The sequence below is a fragment of the Hyposmocoma kahamanoa genome, unplaced genomic scaffold (assembly GCF_003589595.1).
Source record: "Hyposmocoma kahamanoa isolate Upper Pololo Valley unplaced genomic scaffold, ASM358959v1 66, whole genome shotgun sequence".
Lineage (NCBI taxonomy): Eukaryota > Metazoa > Arthropoda > Insecta > Lepidoptera > Cosmopterigidae > Hyposmocoma > Hyposmocoma kahamanoa.
Genome location: NW_020653854.1, coordinates 5,911,263 through 5,930,119, shown reverse-complemented (window position 1 = coordinate 5,930,119; position 18,857 = coordinate 5,911,263). Strand labels below are relative to the sequence as shown.

General features: G+C 35.3%; 1 protein-coding gene across 1 annotated transcript in view; it reads right to left on the bottom strand.

Moving 5' to 3' along the window:
- Window positions 1-436: 436 nt before the first annotated feature.
- Window positions 437-18,857, bottom strand: part of LOC113231696 (protein artichoke) — a 42,212-nt gene continuing 23,791 nt past the window's right edge. The window contains exons 2-5 of the mRNA XM_026466161.1: window positions 7,081-7,306; window positions 3,884-7,006; window positions 3,510-3,802; window positions 437-3,163 (exon numbers count right to left, since the gene is read on the bottom strand). Of these exons, the coding sequence (XP_026321946.1) occupies window positions 2,600-3,163; window positions 3,510-3,802; window positions 3,884-7,006; window positions 7,081-7,231 (4,131 nt within the window). The 5' untranslated portion in view covers window positions 7,232-7,306 and the 3' untranslated portion in view covers window positions 437-2,599. The remainder of the gene's footprint in view (window positions 3,164-3,509; window positions 3,803-3,883; window positions 7,007-7,080; window positions 7,307-18,857) is intronic.

The window sequence follows — 18,857 nt, the reverse complement described above, 5'->3', positions numbered from 1 at the left end:
AATAAAATGAATCTAGTTTTTTTGTTTTATTTCTTTATTATGAATACTACAGTCTGTAAACTATTTCCAACGGATTCAAATGTTTTTTTAACACATCCATTTAAATATTTTGGTACAGTCATTGTTTACACTAATTGGGTATGATATTGTTCATTATTATTTTATTAATCTATGTACATTTGTTAAAATGTATAAATTTACATGTAACTAAGAACACACGTTTATTCATTTCGTAACAATTTTCGTTATCGTTACTATATATGTGTATTATTTTAATTGAATCTTCCAAGTCTGCTATGGTGGATTAGTTAAATACGTTGAACGAAAATTCACAATACGCTTACCCAATGTTTAAAGTGGAGTGCACCAAAGAGCCTCATGACGTGCCATTTCCTTGTTAGGGCGTATTTATTCGCTCACTCCGCACGGCCGCCACGCGGTCGAAGAGCGGGGTCCACGTTGCCGCCGCGGAGCGACCGCGTGCTTCTAATTGCCTTGGCAAAATACGCTCTGTTTGTCTAGTTTTTACGTTTTAACTTAAATGAGCGTTCCGGGCACGCGAGCGAGTCTGGCTTGAATTTGATCTACGCGACCGCCCGGTTGTACAATTCAGATGAATTTAAATGTTGTTGCCTAGTGAATAGAATTCAGTTTCGCCATTTATGTACATGAAGGCGTGGTGACCGGGCGGTCGCCCGAAAACTTTCACCTCATGTAACTGGGCGCATATACTCGTATGTCTGGTACACCCTGGGCAACAATCGGCGAATGCCTTTTGCCGATTAACAAATCCTTTCACCACGATGGCAAGCATTATAGCGAATACCATCGACAATAAGAAGACATTTAAAGTTATATACAGTTTGCCCCACGGCTATACGGCACAGAGGGAAACTACTTTAAATATTGTAGATAAAATACTTGATGGAGACTTATTTTATATTTAAAAGTATGATATTCTGCAATCAAATACTTTTAAAATGGTCATCTGAGAATCGAGCTGATCAAATGTGAAAAAAATATTCTGTATTTTATGATACCGATCTAAATGGTCATTATAATATGAAAATTATGATCTCAGCCGATTTTTCAGCCACGGAGATAGTTTCAGCTCAGATGTTGGCGACGTAGCCCAGAATGCACTAGGTGTGCAAGAAAGCAATGGTACGCCGTACGGGGAATTCCCTTTTCGTGTTTGTTAATTTAGTGCACGCCGATTGGCAGAGCATTTCACCATTATGGTAAACATTACTGTGTATGCCATCGATAAGAAAAAGAAGAACAATACCGCAGACGGTCGGGCTTTCTGTACATAACGCTTTAAGATCCGACTCGTTCTAAACTTCGTCTTAACAACAGACTTTGGTGTTGATCAGCACTCAGTCAGATTCGCAGCCTGCTGTTCCCATAGCGAAAATTTGGTTCTGCATGTATTTAAGTGACGTTGTGAAAGTATACAAAGCGTGTAATGTAATACACAAGCAGGTAACGCGTAAATTAGTTACATGCAAATTTATTCCTTTCAGCACGTGTAAGTAATAATAGACCCACAAATTGGAGTTTTTGTTGCATATACTCGCAAATATTCGATTCTTATGATAACATTCAAAAATGACCTTTATTATCTATTAACGGCTAACAAAGTTAGTATTTTTACATTATTTTACACAACTCCTTATCTTAAGTTACATTTTACAATCGTGATTATAACCACGTTCGTTGAATGATAATAAATTTAATAAAGTATTAATGATATTAATAAAAATTGTATAAATAACGTTAAACGTTTCAACACAATGTAAAGCTTGAATAGAACAATATAATCAAGACCTATTTTTGAACTCCCACTAGACAGTTCTAAATACATTGCCACCTCTTCGAACTTTATAATCTTGAAAGGGATAACAGTATGTCTTAAGTGTTTCAAGTTGAGGTTTAATAATATTGGTTACAAAATAGACAATATCCATTAATTAATCAAAGCGACATCAGATAGAATGATAACTAAACCGGTAGGGTACACGTTAACTAAGGGGTACAAGAAGAGCTGAAAAAATTTGTACAAAACAGAATTTTGCGGAGTTTTTACGAGCGGGTCCAATAATTCAAAAATGGCAGTTGTTTTCAATGGGTAGTCTTCCTAGCCACATCTTAGGCCGCCAGTTTTATTCATTTACCTTAAAGTACAAAACGTATTATGCCTACACGGATAGCCCTTCATAAGAGTACTTTATGATATTAGTCCGCTTAAAATATTCCTATCTACTATGATTAATACTGTACAGAACTGTGCAATAAAAAAGGGAAATGTAATGTCTATATTCCATCTTCAACATAAATCATACGTAATGGAAAAGGTAACCTTGGTGACGTGAAACTTTTTCGATTATCACACATTTCGTTATTGACAAGCTCGTAGTAGTAATAATTCATTCTGCCAAACTCCCGGAACAAGTTTGGAAGACGAACGCACAAAATCATTTCGCTCCAACGTGAGTGGCATTACCTACTTGGGGCTCTATTCACAAGGGAATCAAATCGGTAAAATCCGAATCGCCTTTCGCTTTTTACGTGCTTCTCAAGTTTCAGCAGCTTTAGCTTACTCCCTATTGCATTGGGGCTTGGCTTTGTCGGAAATTGTATTGATATCCATATCTGTTGTTTGCACTTCTACGTTGGGCGTGGAAAAATTGTCATAAGAAATGTATTGCGGAGCCTGTTGAGTCTCTACTTTAGCAACGACGGGACGTTTCTTAGTTTTTATATATCCTAGAGCGGACACTAACACAACGAACACAATGAAGCCAATACAACAGCCCACAACCAAACTTAGTCTTCTGGTTAATATATCTGCAATGCCCATGTACGTATTCGAAAAAGGACTCTCAAATGCAGCCCCGAAGATTTCTATTGTTCCAACACTGGTGCATTTACTAGTAAGCGAATCGTTCATATATGGCCGAAGGTGATTGAACATTTGTTCGTCAGCGTACAAATGTGCACTATCTGCACTTGCCATCCTCGCACCTGGAAGGGTTGAAGACGAAGACGCAAAGTTACCGAAGTTGCCTAACGCCATGACGCAAATGGTGTACCGAGAACCTGGTGTCAAATGATTTAGCCTCGTCGATCTGTGCGATGCATTTACGATTTTCCCCCGAATCTGTAAAGAAAGGTTTTGATTATAAATAGTTTAAAAATCTGGTTGAGAGTATGTGTCGTTATGTTAAAAGGAAGGTTTAAATGGTTCACGGCACAGCCGAATATCCACGGGCGAGAATCATAAATATTTTTTATGGTCCATTGAAGTGATGCACAGCCTTTGTATTCAAATGTTTGTTGTAAAGGCTGCCGTGCCCACAGTGTATGATACATTTTAAACTCAATACACAGGTGCAATTTTACATTTGAACCTAGTAAGAATTAATTTTTGGCACACATGCTGCTTATTTTTGTAACATGTCCGCTATCAAGTGCTTGAATTTATAAATTGACGAATAAGTACTTACGATGGCAGGGGTTTGCTCTCCAAAGTAAGCCACTTGATATCCGTTCAAGCCAGTTAGGTTGCGACTTTGCCAAGATACGACTACCGAATAAGTTTGGATATCTTGTATAGCGATTCGTGTGATAATGGGCAAATCACACAGTTTCTGAGAAGAAAGTTCGATAAAACTGTATCCGTGAAGCTCTTCGGGGTGTTCACACCGCAAATTGCTACTGGTTTTCAAAACAATTTTAAAATGGTCCTGCATCCATTTCCATAAATCTTGTGACTCGCAGTTGCATGTCAACGGATTTTCTGAAATAGAAATTCACTAGTTAAGTTTATGCAAATATCAACACAGCCAGTGCTGATTGTGAACAAATTACTAACACGTACCGTCTAAGGATAACGTCTTGATCTGTGTCTCTATAGATCTCAGCATCTTCATTTGTATCACTTCGAAGTAGTTGTGGCTCAAGTCGACAAGTGTAATTTTGTTGAGACTTCGGAACGCCTCCGAGGACACGATTGACAGCCAATTATTACTCAAGTACAACTCCGTGAGACTTTGCAGACCCCGAAATGTATCTCTATTTAGTCTTGTTATGTGGTTGAATGAAATATCCAGTTTCTGTAAACTTTGTAAGTCTGATGTAAGCTCCTCCAGTTCCCGTATCGTGTTATGTGAGATATTGAGAATACGTGCTGAATACAATCCTTGCAGCCTCTCCCTTGGAATATTTTCCAGTTTATTTTGACTTAAATCTAGTCTTTCCAATTTATGTAGCTTTGAAAATGCACCAGGCGAAAGCCGATTAATAGAATTCCGTGTTAGTATCAACGTTTTGAGCATTGGAAAGTTCTCGAAGTCTTTACTCGTTATTATTGATAGGTTAGTATTCGTTACTATCAATTCTTCTAATAGAGGAAATTCTTTTGATGGATATGTTTGCAACAATTGCTCTAATAAATTAGATGACATGTTTAACGTTTTTAGAGTCGGTAGTATTGTTTCTGAAAAACCATCACTAGGAATATGCCTAAAAATATTATTAGATAAATCTATTTCTTTTAAACCTATTGAATGTTGAAAAAAATTCGGTGGGAGAACTGTCAACATATTATTATTTAAGTTCAAAGTGACTAAGTTTTTAAGAGCAGGGGAATTAAATCCATTCAACATCGAAATACGGTTATTACACAAACTCAATGTACGAAGATTTTGTAGTCCTATGAATTTAAAGAAGTCGACGCTTTGCAGTTGGTTGTGACATAAATCCAAAACTTCCAGAGACGTGATATTAAACAGCGCCACGTGAGGAAAATCGGAAAAATTATTACCACTCAGATTCAATTCTTGCAATATTGTCGTATAAGCGAACACATCTTTGTGCAAATCCCTCAGATTATTAAAAGCTAAGTTTATTCGGAGAAGATTCTGGTTTTTAATAAATATCGCTGGAGGCAATAGAGATATGTTTGACATTTCTAATGACAGAGCTTGTAACGAGGGTAAATGGGAGAACGTTTTGTTTCCCACTAAAGTGAAGTTGTTTTTTGAAAATATTACGGACTTGAGGCCAGGTATTTGCACTTGAATGACGTCTTCCCAAGTTAAGAGATTGTTGTTCATTTGTAAGTCGTTTAAATTCGGCAAAGTTTTCAGGGAGTTCGCTTCAATAATTGATATTGAGTTTTTATTAAGTCGGAGTTGTTTGATTGGCAGAGACGAAATATCAAAATCTAAAACAATGATTTCATTTTGGGAAAGATCTAAAACTTTTAACTTCATTAAGAATTGGAAGGTGTCTTTTGCGATTTGATTTATATTGTTGCTTTGTAGATACAGTTCTTCCATCGTTACAAGTTTATAAAATGTTTCATTGCTTAGTTTCATAAGTTTATTGTTACTTAGATCTAAATACTTTAACTTTTTCAAATGCGTAAAAGTTTTATTTTCAATATGTACAATACTATTGTTTTTTAAGTATAGCCATTGAATGTTAGTTAGATCATTAAAAAGGTTAGACGTAAGTAGTTTGATGTTGTTTTCACTGAGCCACATTATTTGCACGTTGACTTGTCCTCTAAGAGAACTGTTTTTCAGCAATGACAAGTAATTAACACTGAGTTGTATAGAAACTAAGGACGAATTCCTATTTGGGAACACGTCACCTATAGTAGTCAATCGATTACCTTGTAAATTTATGTGATGGAGACTTCTCAGTGTGATAAATGCATGGGAATCAATGTTCTGTATAATATTGTTTTGTAAATGTAGTTCCTGGAGTCCAGGTAATGGACTAAAGACATTTCGCTTGATGTGGCTCAACTTATTATTTTGCAAGCGTATTTCTTTTAACTCCATGAGTTTTTCGAATATTAATTCATCTAGTTCGTTAATTTTGTTATTATCTAAACTTAAAGTTATTAATTTACGGTTGGACTGAAATATATTACGAGGAAGTTTATTCAAAAAATTTGTTCCCATATGAAGTTGTGTTAAGTTTTGTAATGTAGTAAAACAGTTTGGGTGCAAATGTTGTAATGCATTGTGCTCTAAGTTCAGAACCGTTAAAGCCATTGCGTTGTGAAACGCATCGTCTGTTATTTCAAGAATGTTATTTTCAGATAGAAATACTTCGGAGAGGTAATGGAGATTCGAAAATAATCCCTTGATGTAATGGAGATGATTGTGACTTAAGTCTATTGTGCGAATGTTTTTGTTTCTTTGAAATGTATTCTTACCTATATTTATTATTTTATTCCTACTAAGATCCACTGTTTCTAATTTTTCTAAAGTGTGAAATGCTTCCTCGTCTAATTCTTGTATTTGATTACTATACAATATTAAAGTTTTTAGTTTCGGTGTACAATAAAACCAGTTCCTTTCTATTTTGGTTATTAAGTTTGAAGTTAAATCTAAAGTTAGCAAATTAGGTATACTAGCATTAACATCGTTTGGTATCGTACTAAGTCTATTCCAAGCAAGTCTTAAAATACTTAGTTTGTTTAGTTTTTTAAATGTCTGTAATGGGAAAACACTGAGATAATTTTCCGTGAGATCCAGCTCAATTAAAGAATCTTCTAAGCTGTGTAGTGCATGTTCAGAAATGTTTTCTATTTTATTGCCTTTTAAATTTAGTTTTTTCAACTTGAGATTTTTAAACGCGTTAGCTTGAATGTCTTTAATGTCATTGAGCTGTAAATCAAGAGCTTCTACATGAAACAATTCGGAAAATGCTTCACTCGGGATCCTGTCTAATTTGCTTGAAATTATGCTTAAAGATATCAGCGTATCGCGGAGTGAATTGAAAGCTGTTGGATTTACTTTGTGTACTGCTGACTGCGAGATTTGTAAATTGTTAACTTTTATTTTTGAAGGGAAAAGGTCCGCTTTCAACTCTGTGGTTGAGCTCTCAAGATCGTAGATTGATAAGGATTGGATGGTTCCCCTTATCTTTGACAATACATTTTTTACAACACCAGGACTCGCGCTGGGGCACTCCAGAAATAATCCTGAAAGAAACAAGGGTATAGTCAACTTTTGCTCTTATATTTAAGGTGTAAACTAACCCTTTTGAGACCCTTACCTTCCTTAAAGTTATAACAAGGACAAATGGGGTTCTCTGAGAGACTCGGACACTGGGATTGTTCTTCTCCTTGCAGTATCGGGACGTGGATGACTAGAAGAAAGGCGTATGCTCTCCATTTCGCGGCGGACAATCGGATGAATATGCCCATGTTGTTGCGACGTCATTGCAAACGCATTATGCGTTCGATGCCAGGAATTTAGCCACAGCTCTAGTGCTGACTGATCTGGAAATAAAATATAAAGTTAACCATATTTACTTATTTATTAAAGGATGTTAAGTCGAGATAATAAAAGGAAATCACAAAAATGTTTATGTAATGCAGCAGTTTTTTTAGGTTGTAAAAATAACTAAATAAAATAATTGTCTAGTTTTTTATGTTAAAAGATGGAACATAAGTTTTTTATGTACTCATAATGCAACCTTTGTTTATGGTTGAAAGAAAAACAAAATATAATGAATTTATAAAAAGAAAACAAAACCATTAAGTCGTCGGGTTCAGGTGAATATTAGGTTTTTTCTCTCTCTCTCTCTCTCTGGTTTGTGTCAGGAATATTACGTGTTTCAAAAAATGTAGATACCTTTTATAATATAATATTAAAATAAAAGTGTCTCCAGAGTATTAAGCGTATTTGCATGATTTTATATACGTAAAGGACAGCCGCGAAATTTCAATCAATGCACATATACACTCGGTACAAAAACACCCTTCGGGCACACCCACTATGTACAAATAAAAGATCCATTGTCCAGTAAAGTCTGAAATTTCACAAAAGAGTCACGGTGTTCCTTTCCAATTTAAGTGTAGAACCGGAAAAGGGTTTAATTAATCGCCATGTATCTTGGGACGTGACACACAATACTTCATTGTTTCATTGTTTTCACATAAATAAAATGGACGCCAATTGGTTGAATAAACCTTTTCAAGTATAAAATGTTCTTGTTTTGTATATATATCATAAGCTGAAATCCGTATTGAGATAGATTAATAAATAATCGCGCACCGTCTGAAGTTAAGGTTCGTGATTAAAGAATTTTCCACAAAGAATATTCGCGTGGTGGATATGTTGAGTATTACAAATTTCGTTATTCGGCAGTGTAGATAGTGTGATAAACAATGACAACGAATTTTTAAACGACTTAAAAAAAAAGGAGGAGGTTCTCAATTTGACTGTGTTTTTTTTTGTATGTATGGTTACGTGATAACTCCGGTATTTGTGAACCGATTTTCATGATTCTTTTTTTGTTGGAAAGAGGGTACCTCCATAGTGCCATTTAATTTTGAAGAAAATCATCCACTTCTAAGGATTGCTGTTCACGCATTTTCATAAATAGCGCATACATTTTATTACAAGGAGCAATTATTTTAATGGTTGATTTTACTATTCTCCAATTCAAGGCGTTTTCTCTCAATATACTTTGAGTAGTGAGAACCGATTTTTATTATCTCCCGTGTCAAGTCCCGTATAGTGACGAACTAGGGGATGAATCCGGGTTTGCGCACTTTCCGGTAACCGATTTCAATAAAACTTGGTAATTATATGTAATTCGGTTCAGGTCGGTTTTTTTAGTACTCTGTACTGAGATTATCAAGTGTTAGCATGATAAATACGAATATTTAGCAATGTAGACGGTGTAACGTACAATGGGCAATTCAATGAGCATTCGTCAACGAATATTTGTGTCCTGGGTACGCCAAGTGTTACAAACTCGAATGTTCGGCAGTGCCGCTCAAAGCTTTAAATCACAAAAATCTGAGGGGTAACTGCCACTGCGTCTGTCAATGTGAGACATAAGTTGGCAAGTCGCATAAGTCTGTAATAATCAGCAACCGTTAGCCTTCAAAACCAAAAGGCAGTAATGCTTACATTACTACTTGGCCGCAGAAACAGGCTAGGTGGCAGTACTTCCATGGACGAACTCCTTTACAAGGACTCTACTGCTACTACTGCGTAACAAACTACGGGCAAAAGTTCGTCAAAGATCATTCGACAACGAATATTTATGTGGTGTGTCCGATGAGCAGTAAAAACTCAAATGGCCGGCAGTTTGGACGGTGTAACAAATACAAGGAACTTTTTGCGGTGGGTACGACGAGTATTACAAACTTGAATGTTCGGCAGTGTGGACGGTGTAACAAACAATGATCAATCGTCTGTATAATTGTCCGTCGCAATGCTCCAACAAAACAAATGCTCATCGGGGTCATTGGACATTCGTTTGAATGCGCGGTGCTCTGTAATTAGTTAAAGACCGCGTAATATAGAATACAAATGTATGTGACTTTTTTATTAACTAACTGAAATTAATTAGGGGCGTTACACAATTAGCCAAATTACAAAATTATCAAACATTTGTCGCAGTCGTTAGCAACTATTAATACTGTAAGCTTTAGTAGAGTCAAAAACGCTCATTCTTGGACTAGCTTGTTTGTTTTTTATTATTTTTATAAATAATAGACACACGCTTGCCCATAACCTCACCTCATGTTAAGCGACAATGTAACCGACGATGGTACGTTTGCCTAAAAATGCCTATTCATTCTAACCTTGAATAGCCCCAAATTGTACTTTTCGGGAAACACAGATAGTAGTAGAGTATTCCATTCCTTTGCCGTACGCAGAAGAAAGGAGCAAGCAAAACGCTTAGTGCGAATGGGTGGTATATCAACGACATAAGGATGGCGTGTTCCGGACCTTCTAGTCGACCGAAGGAGGAACGGTGAGGGTGGAACTAAAATGAAAAGGTCCTGCGCACACTCCCTGAAACTAGTGTTCACTACTTAATAATTTCAATGGCAATTTTTATTATTTAAATATTCAACTGTATTATCGTGTAATTATTAAATCAATTTCACTATACAATATTCGACTGTTAAATTATATTGCACGATAAAAAAATCATACTTAAGTAATAAAAACTGTCACGGAAATTAGGTCATGAACACTAGTCCGAGAATGACCGTTAAATGTCAAATGGACTTTATAGATAAAATCTACTGAAGGAAAAGAAGTAATCAATTTATTGTGTTGTTAAAATGGTCAATTCTATCTTCTTGTCCCGTGTGTACTTAAGAGTGTCGTATATGGTTTGATACGGCACATAGTGAATTCAGACAAAACTGTAAAAAAGTTCAAGTATTCAGCAAAAGCTATAAATTTGTTTTACACATTTTTCAACGTCTTTTAAAATTTATTGTACACTTGTGCGTCTTTTGAAAACGGGTACAAATAAAAAGCGTGAAAAGTTAAACAAATATTCTATGTAAGTACAGTAAAGAAAAGGGAGATTGGATTAGCCATTAAAATGCTTTGCATTAACGACTATGGCAACAGGCTCCATTGACCGCTAGAATTAAAAGATGCAAATTTCCACTAAAAGGAAAATTAAAAATCGATTTGTCCGAAGCGTTTATTGCAGACAAAGCACCCGTAGCGGTTGAAAAAAAAAGTACGAAATTACTCATGGAATTTAAATTTTCTCAAAGGGTGGCTAGATGCCAGAGTCTTAATAAGAACACAGTAATTCATAAAAGGTGTTATTAAGTTTTGAACTCGTTATAAACTCTTTACAAGTAGTTGTGGTGTTGATGTAAAGAAGAATACAAGCCGGATCAAAGCAATTTTTTCTAAGTGTTCGATCTTTCAATTATTATTAATTATTAATTTATCACCAACCAGTGGAGTAATTTAACAAAAAATAATTGAATATCAATTCAATACAAATTTAAATACAATTAATAGCGATATCTCTAGCTAGGGATGGTAGCTGTAAAGCTACCTAACTGGGTGACGAAATACATTCGTAGATTCTTCTTAGATAGCGCTACGGCTAAATAGTCGTTAAAAAAACCAAATACAAAAGATCCGACAATAAGTACATAGAAAAATTCGTGAGGTCCGCTAATTCGTTCCGTGGCTTAGTTGGCATAGCGTCTGCCACGGTTTCCTAGAAGACGTCGGTTCGAATTCGGCCGGATCGAAGGAATTTTTTCTAAGTGTTTGATCTTTGTATTAATAATTATAACAAATTAGTTTTTACATTAATTTCACAAAAAATAGTTGAAAATCAATTAAATATAAATTTAAAGAATACAATTGTTTGAATTAACTTTGTTTGAGTTAACTGCACCCTATTTGTTTGTTATAATTAGCCGGATCGAAAGGATTTTTCTTTATGTTCGATCTTTGTATTAATAATTATGTATTAATGCATTTTATTGTATTGCAATATTGAAATGCCTCCGTGGCCGAACGGTTACCAGTACCACGTTGAGGTCCCAGGTTCGATTTCCGGGCCGGGAGAAATATTTGTATGGTCTACATTTATTTCTCTCGTGAGTTTGGGTGTAATTTGTAATTGTCTATGTGGGTGTCCATGGCACCCGCGACACAGGGTTTTCCCTAGTGCGGGGCTATGTTGAGTGTGTGCGTTATTATTAAAAATAATGACGCAGTTTTATTATAGATTCTATTTAGACTTAAACCATGTTACATAACAGCTAACATATTGTGTTTTGACTGGTGTTGATCAAGAGATCGTTTTGAACTATAGAGTCAGAAAATTCGTAGAACTCCTCGACAGGACCTTCCCTGCACATAAAATAAATCAGCCGAGTGAGTGCATTATTATTCTATTTATAACGAAAAAATAAAAACAAGCTAGTCGATAAAATAAATTATAATAAGAAAACTGTTATTCATTCATGCGTAGATGTATTAACCATTTTGTAGATTTTTAAAGCACCTTTGAAATATGCGCTGATAATTTTAATGGTTCTGGGTTTTGGCGCATTTTCTTTGATTTGTCATTATTTTGTCTATTTTTCATACTCGTGCTCATTTTGTGTTTCCATTTTAAAATAAACTGTAAGTACATTCTGTTTGATCTTACTCTTCGTTAGTACCCCATTTAAACAGTCCACTACATATTTTGGTCCTTCAAGCCGGATGTAATCATTATTACTTAATATGTTAGTATATTTTTAATGGTCAGTTAACTATCTAATTCGTAGTTTCATACGCATTAGTGTAGCAATCAAAGTTTTGAGCTCTCATACTTTTTCTCATCCGTCCAAACACGCTCACTTGCTCGTAAAGTTAATCGGCTAAACTTCCGCAGGTCGCACACTGACGCAAAAATGTACACACTCACACATCACACGCACTCTCATACACATCTCACGCACTTACACATCACACTCACTCTCATATATTTTTTCTTTTCTCTTTTTTTTCTATTATATAATTTGTTTCCATAAACTTATCGATTGATGATCAGAACTTCGGAAGGTGGAGACCTGGTGACCTAAAACACAGAGTATCCTAGTTCAGGCACCAGCCTCTACAAATTTTTCTGTATACTCTACCATTAAGTCATTTAAATTGTTACGAATTTGTGGAGGAAATGAAGCATTTACTTACTTATATAGTGTAGGTAATCGTTTGTACCTATTCACTGGACTATGCGATGTAGTGACTTACACAAGTCGTTGCATGCATCAGTACTTCATTACGAATAGTTTTAATGAAACGTAGTCATAATGGACAGGTACAAAAGCTAACTTGGACGCCAACATTTTAATTTCAAAGAATTAAAATCCTTTTAAATCACAATCAGAAAGATGAAAGCTGTTAGATGACGCCAAATTAATATAACAGCAATCCGGTAGAAGTAAGTTGCCATAGGCCATTCATCATGCGATTATTCTGAAATCACAAAATAATTACGCTAATGCCTCGAGCCGCGCACTATTCATCATTGTTAATGTCGCCTAATTAAATTTTATTGGCCATATATTTCGTAAACAGTGATAATTTCATCAAATTTTATAATACTCCGTTTTATTGCGAGGACAAACAAATTTCCGACTTAATCCTTTGGTTTATTTAGTGTCCCTTTTTGCTGTGTACGATGGAAGGGTCGTGTGTTGTTTATATTTTCGTTGTTAACGTAACAAAGTATGGACTCAATTTAAGTGCAACCTCAGATATAATACTGTATAAAACAGCTGTATAAGTACTGTATAAACTCGTGTTGAGCGTTGACGATGAGTTGATAACATTAAACAACATGTAACTTCGGGATTTATTACATAAGTCACGCAGTAAAGTATGACAACAACAGCAATAATTATAAGCGAAATAAATACAGTTCAATTTCGAATTTGTAATAAAAGCGGTAAAAGAAGATTATGAATTACTACTACGGACTAAATTGCAACTTTAAAAAAAATACAAAAAGGTTTTTACTCCAGGACTGGAAAAAAGTCAAAAGTAAGTCAAAAAAAATGTAGTTATCCACAAAACTAAAAGATCACAATAAACAAAACGTTACTAAAATCATTACAATCTTGGGGACGATTACAGTAAGCATGTAGGTAATTTTCTTATAATTGATACAAAGACGAAACCAACACAAAGAAAAAATTCTGCGATCCGACTGGGCTCGAACCAGTGTAAAATTTAAATGGCGGAGATCTGCGGGGCACTGCCACTGCTCCCGTCACCCTGAGACATAACTTGACAAGTCTCATGTGATGCTGACATTACCGTTTGGCCACAGAAATAGATAAATTGGTAGTACTACCCTAGACGAACTCTTGCACTAGGAGCTCTACGGCTAAAGGTATTCCATACCTTTGCCGTACGCATCAGAAAGGCTTTGCTTCCTGCAAAGCACTTAGTACGAATGGGCGGTATATCAACGACATAAGGATGGAGTGTTCCGGACCTTCTAGTCGACCAAAGGAGGAACGGTGAGGGTGAAACTAAATTGAAAAGTTCCTGCGCACACTCCCCGAAGTATATTTTATATAAAGCCGTCAAGCAGGCTACTTTTCTGCGATGGTTGAGATTTTGTAGCTCTGATTCCACAAGAGAGTCGTTGTTAATAAGTCTCTTTGCTTTTCGCTCCGTCAAGTCCAAGGCAGCTAACTGATAACGGGCAGAACCGTCTCAAAGGTAGCAGGAGCACTCCATACACGATCGAACTAGTGCTTTGTACAGATTTCAAAGCTGTTAAGGGGTGAAGTACTTTTGACGGCCTCTGTGGTCGAGTGGCTTGCACACCGGTTTTCATAGTCGCCATCTCTGAGGTCCCGGGTTCGATCCCCGGCCGGGTCAGTGTAGAAAACTAACTTTACTATTCTGTCCTGGGCCTGAGTGTTTGTGGTACCGTCGTTGTTTCCGATTTCCATAACGCAAGTGCTTTAGCTACTTATTTTGGGATTACAGCAACGTACGTGATGTCTAATATTTGTAAAAAAAAGTACCGCCTGGCCTTGTAAGGTATGCCTAGTTTTTGGCAGCAGTTTTTGCCAAGCACTCGATGTAGCGCCCAAAGTTGAGGTTGGATAACAGGTATCTCGAGGTGGTCACTTTAACAAACTACAGATCGAGTCAGCAAATCTACAAATTCCTCTATGTGCATTGTACTAGGCATAAAAGTTTCTTCACGGGGCCACGTACCTTTACAGTTACCATAAGCCTGACAGAGACGTCGCTATATTAATTAAACAACATGATAATTATTAAAGAAAAATCCAACATGTAGAAAAAAATCACTTCGATCCGGTTGGATTCAATAAATACACACTACATTCAATAAAACTTAATTACAATATTAAAGTGACATCGCTAGTCAGCGGCTGGTAGCTGTAAAGGTGCCTCGCTAAGTGCAGAGAAACTGTCATAGATTTCTCACAGATGGCGCTCCTGAAGGAAACATTCGTGAGGTCCGTTAGGTCGTTCCGTAGCTTAGTTGGCATAGCGTCTGCCACGGTTTTTTTCTAAGTATTAGATCTTATTTGTTTAATAATTATAACTAACTAGTAACCTAGTAAACGAGTAATTTCACAAAAAATATCATGGTGGTGAAGCATCCTGACATTCAGTAAAACTTAATTTTAATATCAAGATGATTTCTACTATTTGATGTTAATAGATGTTTTATGTTTTCATGTACGAATACTACATTCGTTTCTTATTATTATTGATACAAAGTTGAAACTAAGAAATCACAATAAACGAAACGTTGCTGCAATCGCGGAAGCCGTGTGAACGATTATAGCTATGCATGTGAGTAATAATAGCTCTTTATGCAATGCGAAAATTTCTCTCTTTTAAAATGAAAAGCACACGTGACGTTTGCGGCAGCAGCGAACGATTAGCAGCTTTCATACGCACGCCAGTTATCGTCATTGTACAGTCGATGCCTTAAGCTATACAACCTTAAATGGCTTTGGTTGATTCTGCATCAATCACTCTGGAAAAAATATATAGTAAAACGGAACGATTATTTTTTTTAATTCAACTTGAACTGAATTTTCAAATGGCTTTAATTTTGTTTGTAAATTTTTATTTTTTATTTCAGAATTTTTTATTTTTTTATTTTTTATGTATTAGAACGGGGAAAATTTTAATTTGAGCTAAGGTAGTATCGAGTCTGGATATACCTGACCTTCTAGCCGACATTTTGTTACTTAGAGTCGCATTCAACAGAAAAGTATTAAGAGGGAGCATGCCAAAAATGTTTTGACCTTGGCTCCGCCCAAATTTGTGAAACAAATATATGCCTGAAATTCGCGTGACATGCGACAGGAGATGTTGAATTTTGCGGATTAAAAGTACCAAATTCGTTTTAGCGGAATAACTCTAACTAAAGGGATTCAAAACAAATCCGTAGTGACAGTTGTCGATCATGCATAAATATAATGAATTATCTAATTTTTGTCCTAATAACCTCTAGCATTTCCAGAATAAATCGAAAAAATGTGAAAATTAGATTTCGTGATTTTTATCTATCGAGGAAACTTTACTGTTTTATGTTTCTGATTAATGTCTATGCTTGAATATATCGTGTAGTTACTCATACAATATTTTATTTTTATCTTTAAAGTAGATATACCCCTCTAAAATCAAATCGAAGATTAGGAATTTTTCCTCTGCTCCCTCTTAAACATAAAAGTATTAAACACCTTACGCATTCAACAGAAAAGTTCGTGGTTGAAATTTGTATTCTGAATTTAAGTGAGTATACGTTAAAGATTAAATTGGCTTAAAGTGTCAATCACTATTGATTCAATCCGAAGTTATAGCAAAATGAATTTTACGGCTCACAGATTAAAGATTAAGTTTTCTTTACACGTTAGTACACTTATCCGCACACTTTTGCTGGGAATTTTTGTAACGAAATAGTACGTAGCATTTTACAACGTACAATTTCGTTACAAATATTGTGTAATTATGTAATATTAGAAGCCAGTGGCCAATTTAGTAATATACAAACTAAATACTAGAAGGTAGCTGCTAGAATTTTCCGGAAGACATGCGACCTGTTTTCTGCCTCGTATCTTATACTATGTACGTTTAGGTAATTAAAAGAATGTAAACATACTATAAAAGTGGTTATTTACATAATAATATTTGTTGTTTACCAACCCTTATTATTTTTTCGAATCTATTATTATTCTGAAATAATTAACTGAGTTACTTTTTTTTATTCTACCACGTAACAGGACGACGATGCACGTAAGTCGTGCATCGGGTAGTAAGCGACATGCCTAACCATAACAGTTGCAATGCCAGTCAGAGCTTTAAATCGCAAAGATCTCAAATAGGTAAGGTGGCAGTACTTCTCAGGACGAACTCTTTCACAAGGAGCTCTACTACTACTAATTATTATATTTTAGTTTGTTTATTTGTAAGTCAATGGTTTGTCACGACAGTTTTAAAATATTTACGTCCTGTTTTAATTCAATTTTAAATTAATTTTTGATTAAATTACTCCACTAGTTTCTTATAATTATTATATACAAAGAACGAACACTTAGAAAAAATTCGTTCCATCCGGCCAGCCAGGGCTGGTAGCTGTAAAGATAAAAGATCTAACTGGGTGACGAAATACTTTCATAGATTTCTCATAGATTACTAGATAGAAAATTTGTGAGGTCCAATGGTTCGTTGCGTGACTTAATTGGCATAGCGTCTGACACAGTTTGCTAGGAGACGTCGGTTCGAATCCGGCGGGATCGAAGGATTTTTTTCTAAGTGTTCGATCTTTGTATTAATAATTATTCAATTTTAAAGTTCAATTAAAACCATAATTGAGTTTTTAAAAAGAATGTAAATATCTTAAAACAGTCTTTAAAACATAAAACACGCTCCCTTGAAAAATTTTTCGAAATGGCGCTTTCGTCCTTTCTACATAACACCGACGATATTTCCTCACGACGAAAACACTATTAAACAAACTAGTCCTACTAACCAATTACGGTCCAATCAAAGTTTAAGGCATCTCAAAGCGACAACCATAAGGCAAACTTAGACAGTTAGAATTGCGAGGAAATCTAGATTCTAGAGTTAGACAATAGCACTAAGATTCAATCTAGAAAATCTAGTTATTGAAATGGAAATTGATTCAGTGGATGTATTATGAATTGATAAAATGTTGCTTAAATAGTATATTCAATCAAAACGGTCTTAAGCAATTTATTTTCTTTATTCGTTAAAGCTGAAAATACACAAAGTAACGACAAGTGAAGTAGTTAATGAATGATATAACATCGTAAGGGTGTCATCAATTACTGGACACAGATCTTCCCTAAGAAGCAATATAAAGTATTCAGTTGTTTACTGCGCTGGCACGGAAATTCGCATGCCTTTAAAAAGATTTGAATTTCTCGTTTTTCTTTGTTCCCTTCTTTGCCAATATAAATGACAAAGACACGCCGTTACCTTAAGACTGTACAGTAATGCCAGTACGACTATACTTTTTAAATATTTCTCGTTATAAAAATAAATTTTTACTTTGCATTCGCGATAAAAGAAAAGCGATAATGCCAGTGAACTGAAAAGATCGAGAAAATCGTAGCACAGTACAATAGAATCAAAGAAAATTATTTTGTTGCTATTGAAAAAGGCAGAATCAGTTATATAAGTTTCTCAAAGTTTACTAAGTCACTTTAAGGACATCTCTTTCTTCCCACGCACTTCTAACATATTACTTCGCATTAGACAGACAATGTTTTTTGCGCAATAATACATGTATATTAAAATATTTTTTTCAATCCTTTTGTCAGATATTCATCAGTGGTACAAACTTTTCAGTGAAACGCTGATGGTGAGAGTTGGAACTACAACGAGTTTATTGGCAAATGTTGCTATAATATTTATCTAAGAGCACTGAATAGTATAATAAAAGTTTTGAATACACAATCAACCAACCAGAGGGCTTGCATAATTGCAAGAGCGAGACTGATGTATAGCTATCTCGCTAGTATGAAGATACGCCAATTTATGGGGAATTTCCCAAGTTGCAGGGAATTTCAACTCGATTGGCGAATTTGTGGGGATTGGTGCTATTTGGAAAAAATGCCGGGAATCTAACATTTCATTATTTTGTTTAATGTTTCGATTGCTGATGCATCGCTAGTTTGATATTTACTGTTAAAAACACTATGATGAACAATATCGATTTTTTTTCAAGGTCGCACATTCCATTATTAGAAAGTCGCTTATATAGAATTATGATGAGAGACCTGGCATCCTATATTACAAGCTTACGCTTAGTTTAGGTGCCAGTCTCTTACAAACATTATGTAGAATAGATTTTATTCTATGCTTCCAATTTTGTATATGTATAACTGTTATGTTTGTGGAGAAAATGAACGTGTATTATTCATTGACTTACAATTATATGGACTTCGGGTCCGCGCTAAAAAGTGTCCGAACTTATAGGGCGTTAAAATCGTATACAGAGCGTCATTCACGCTTTAG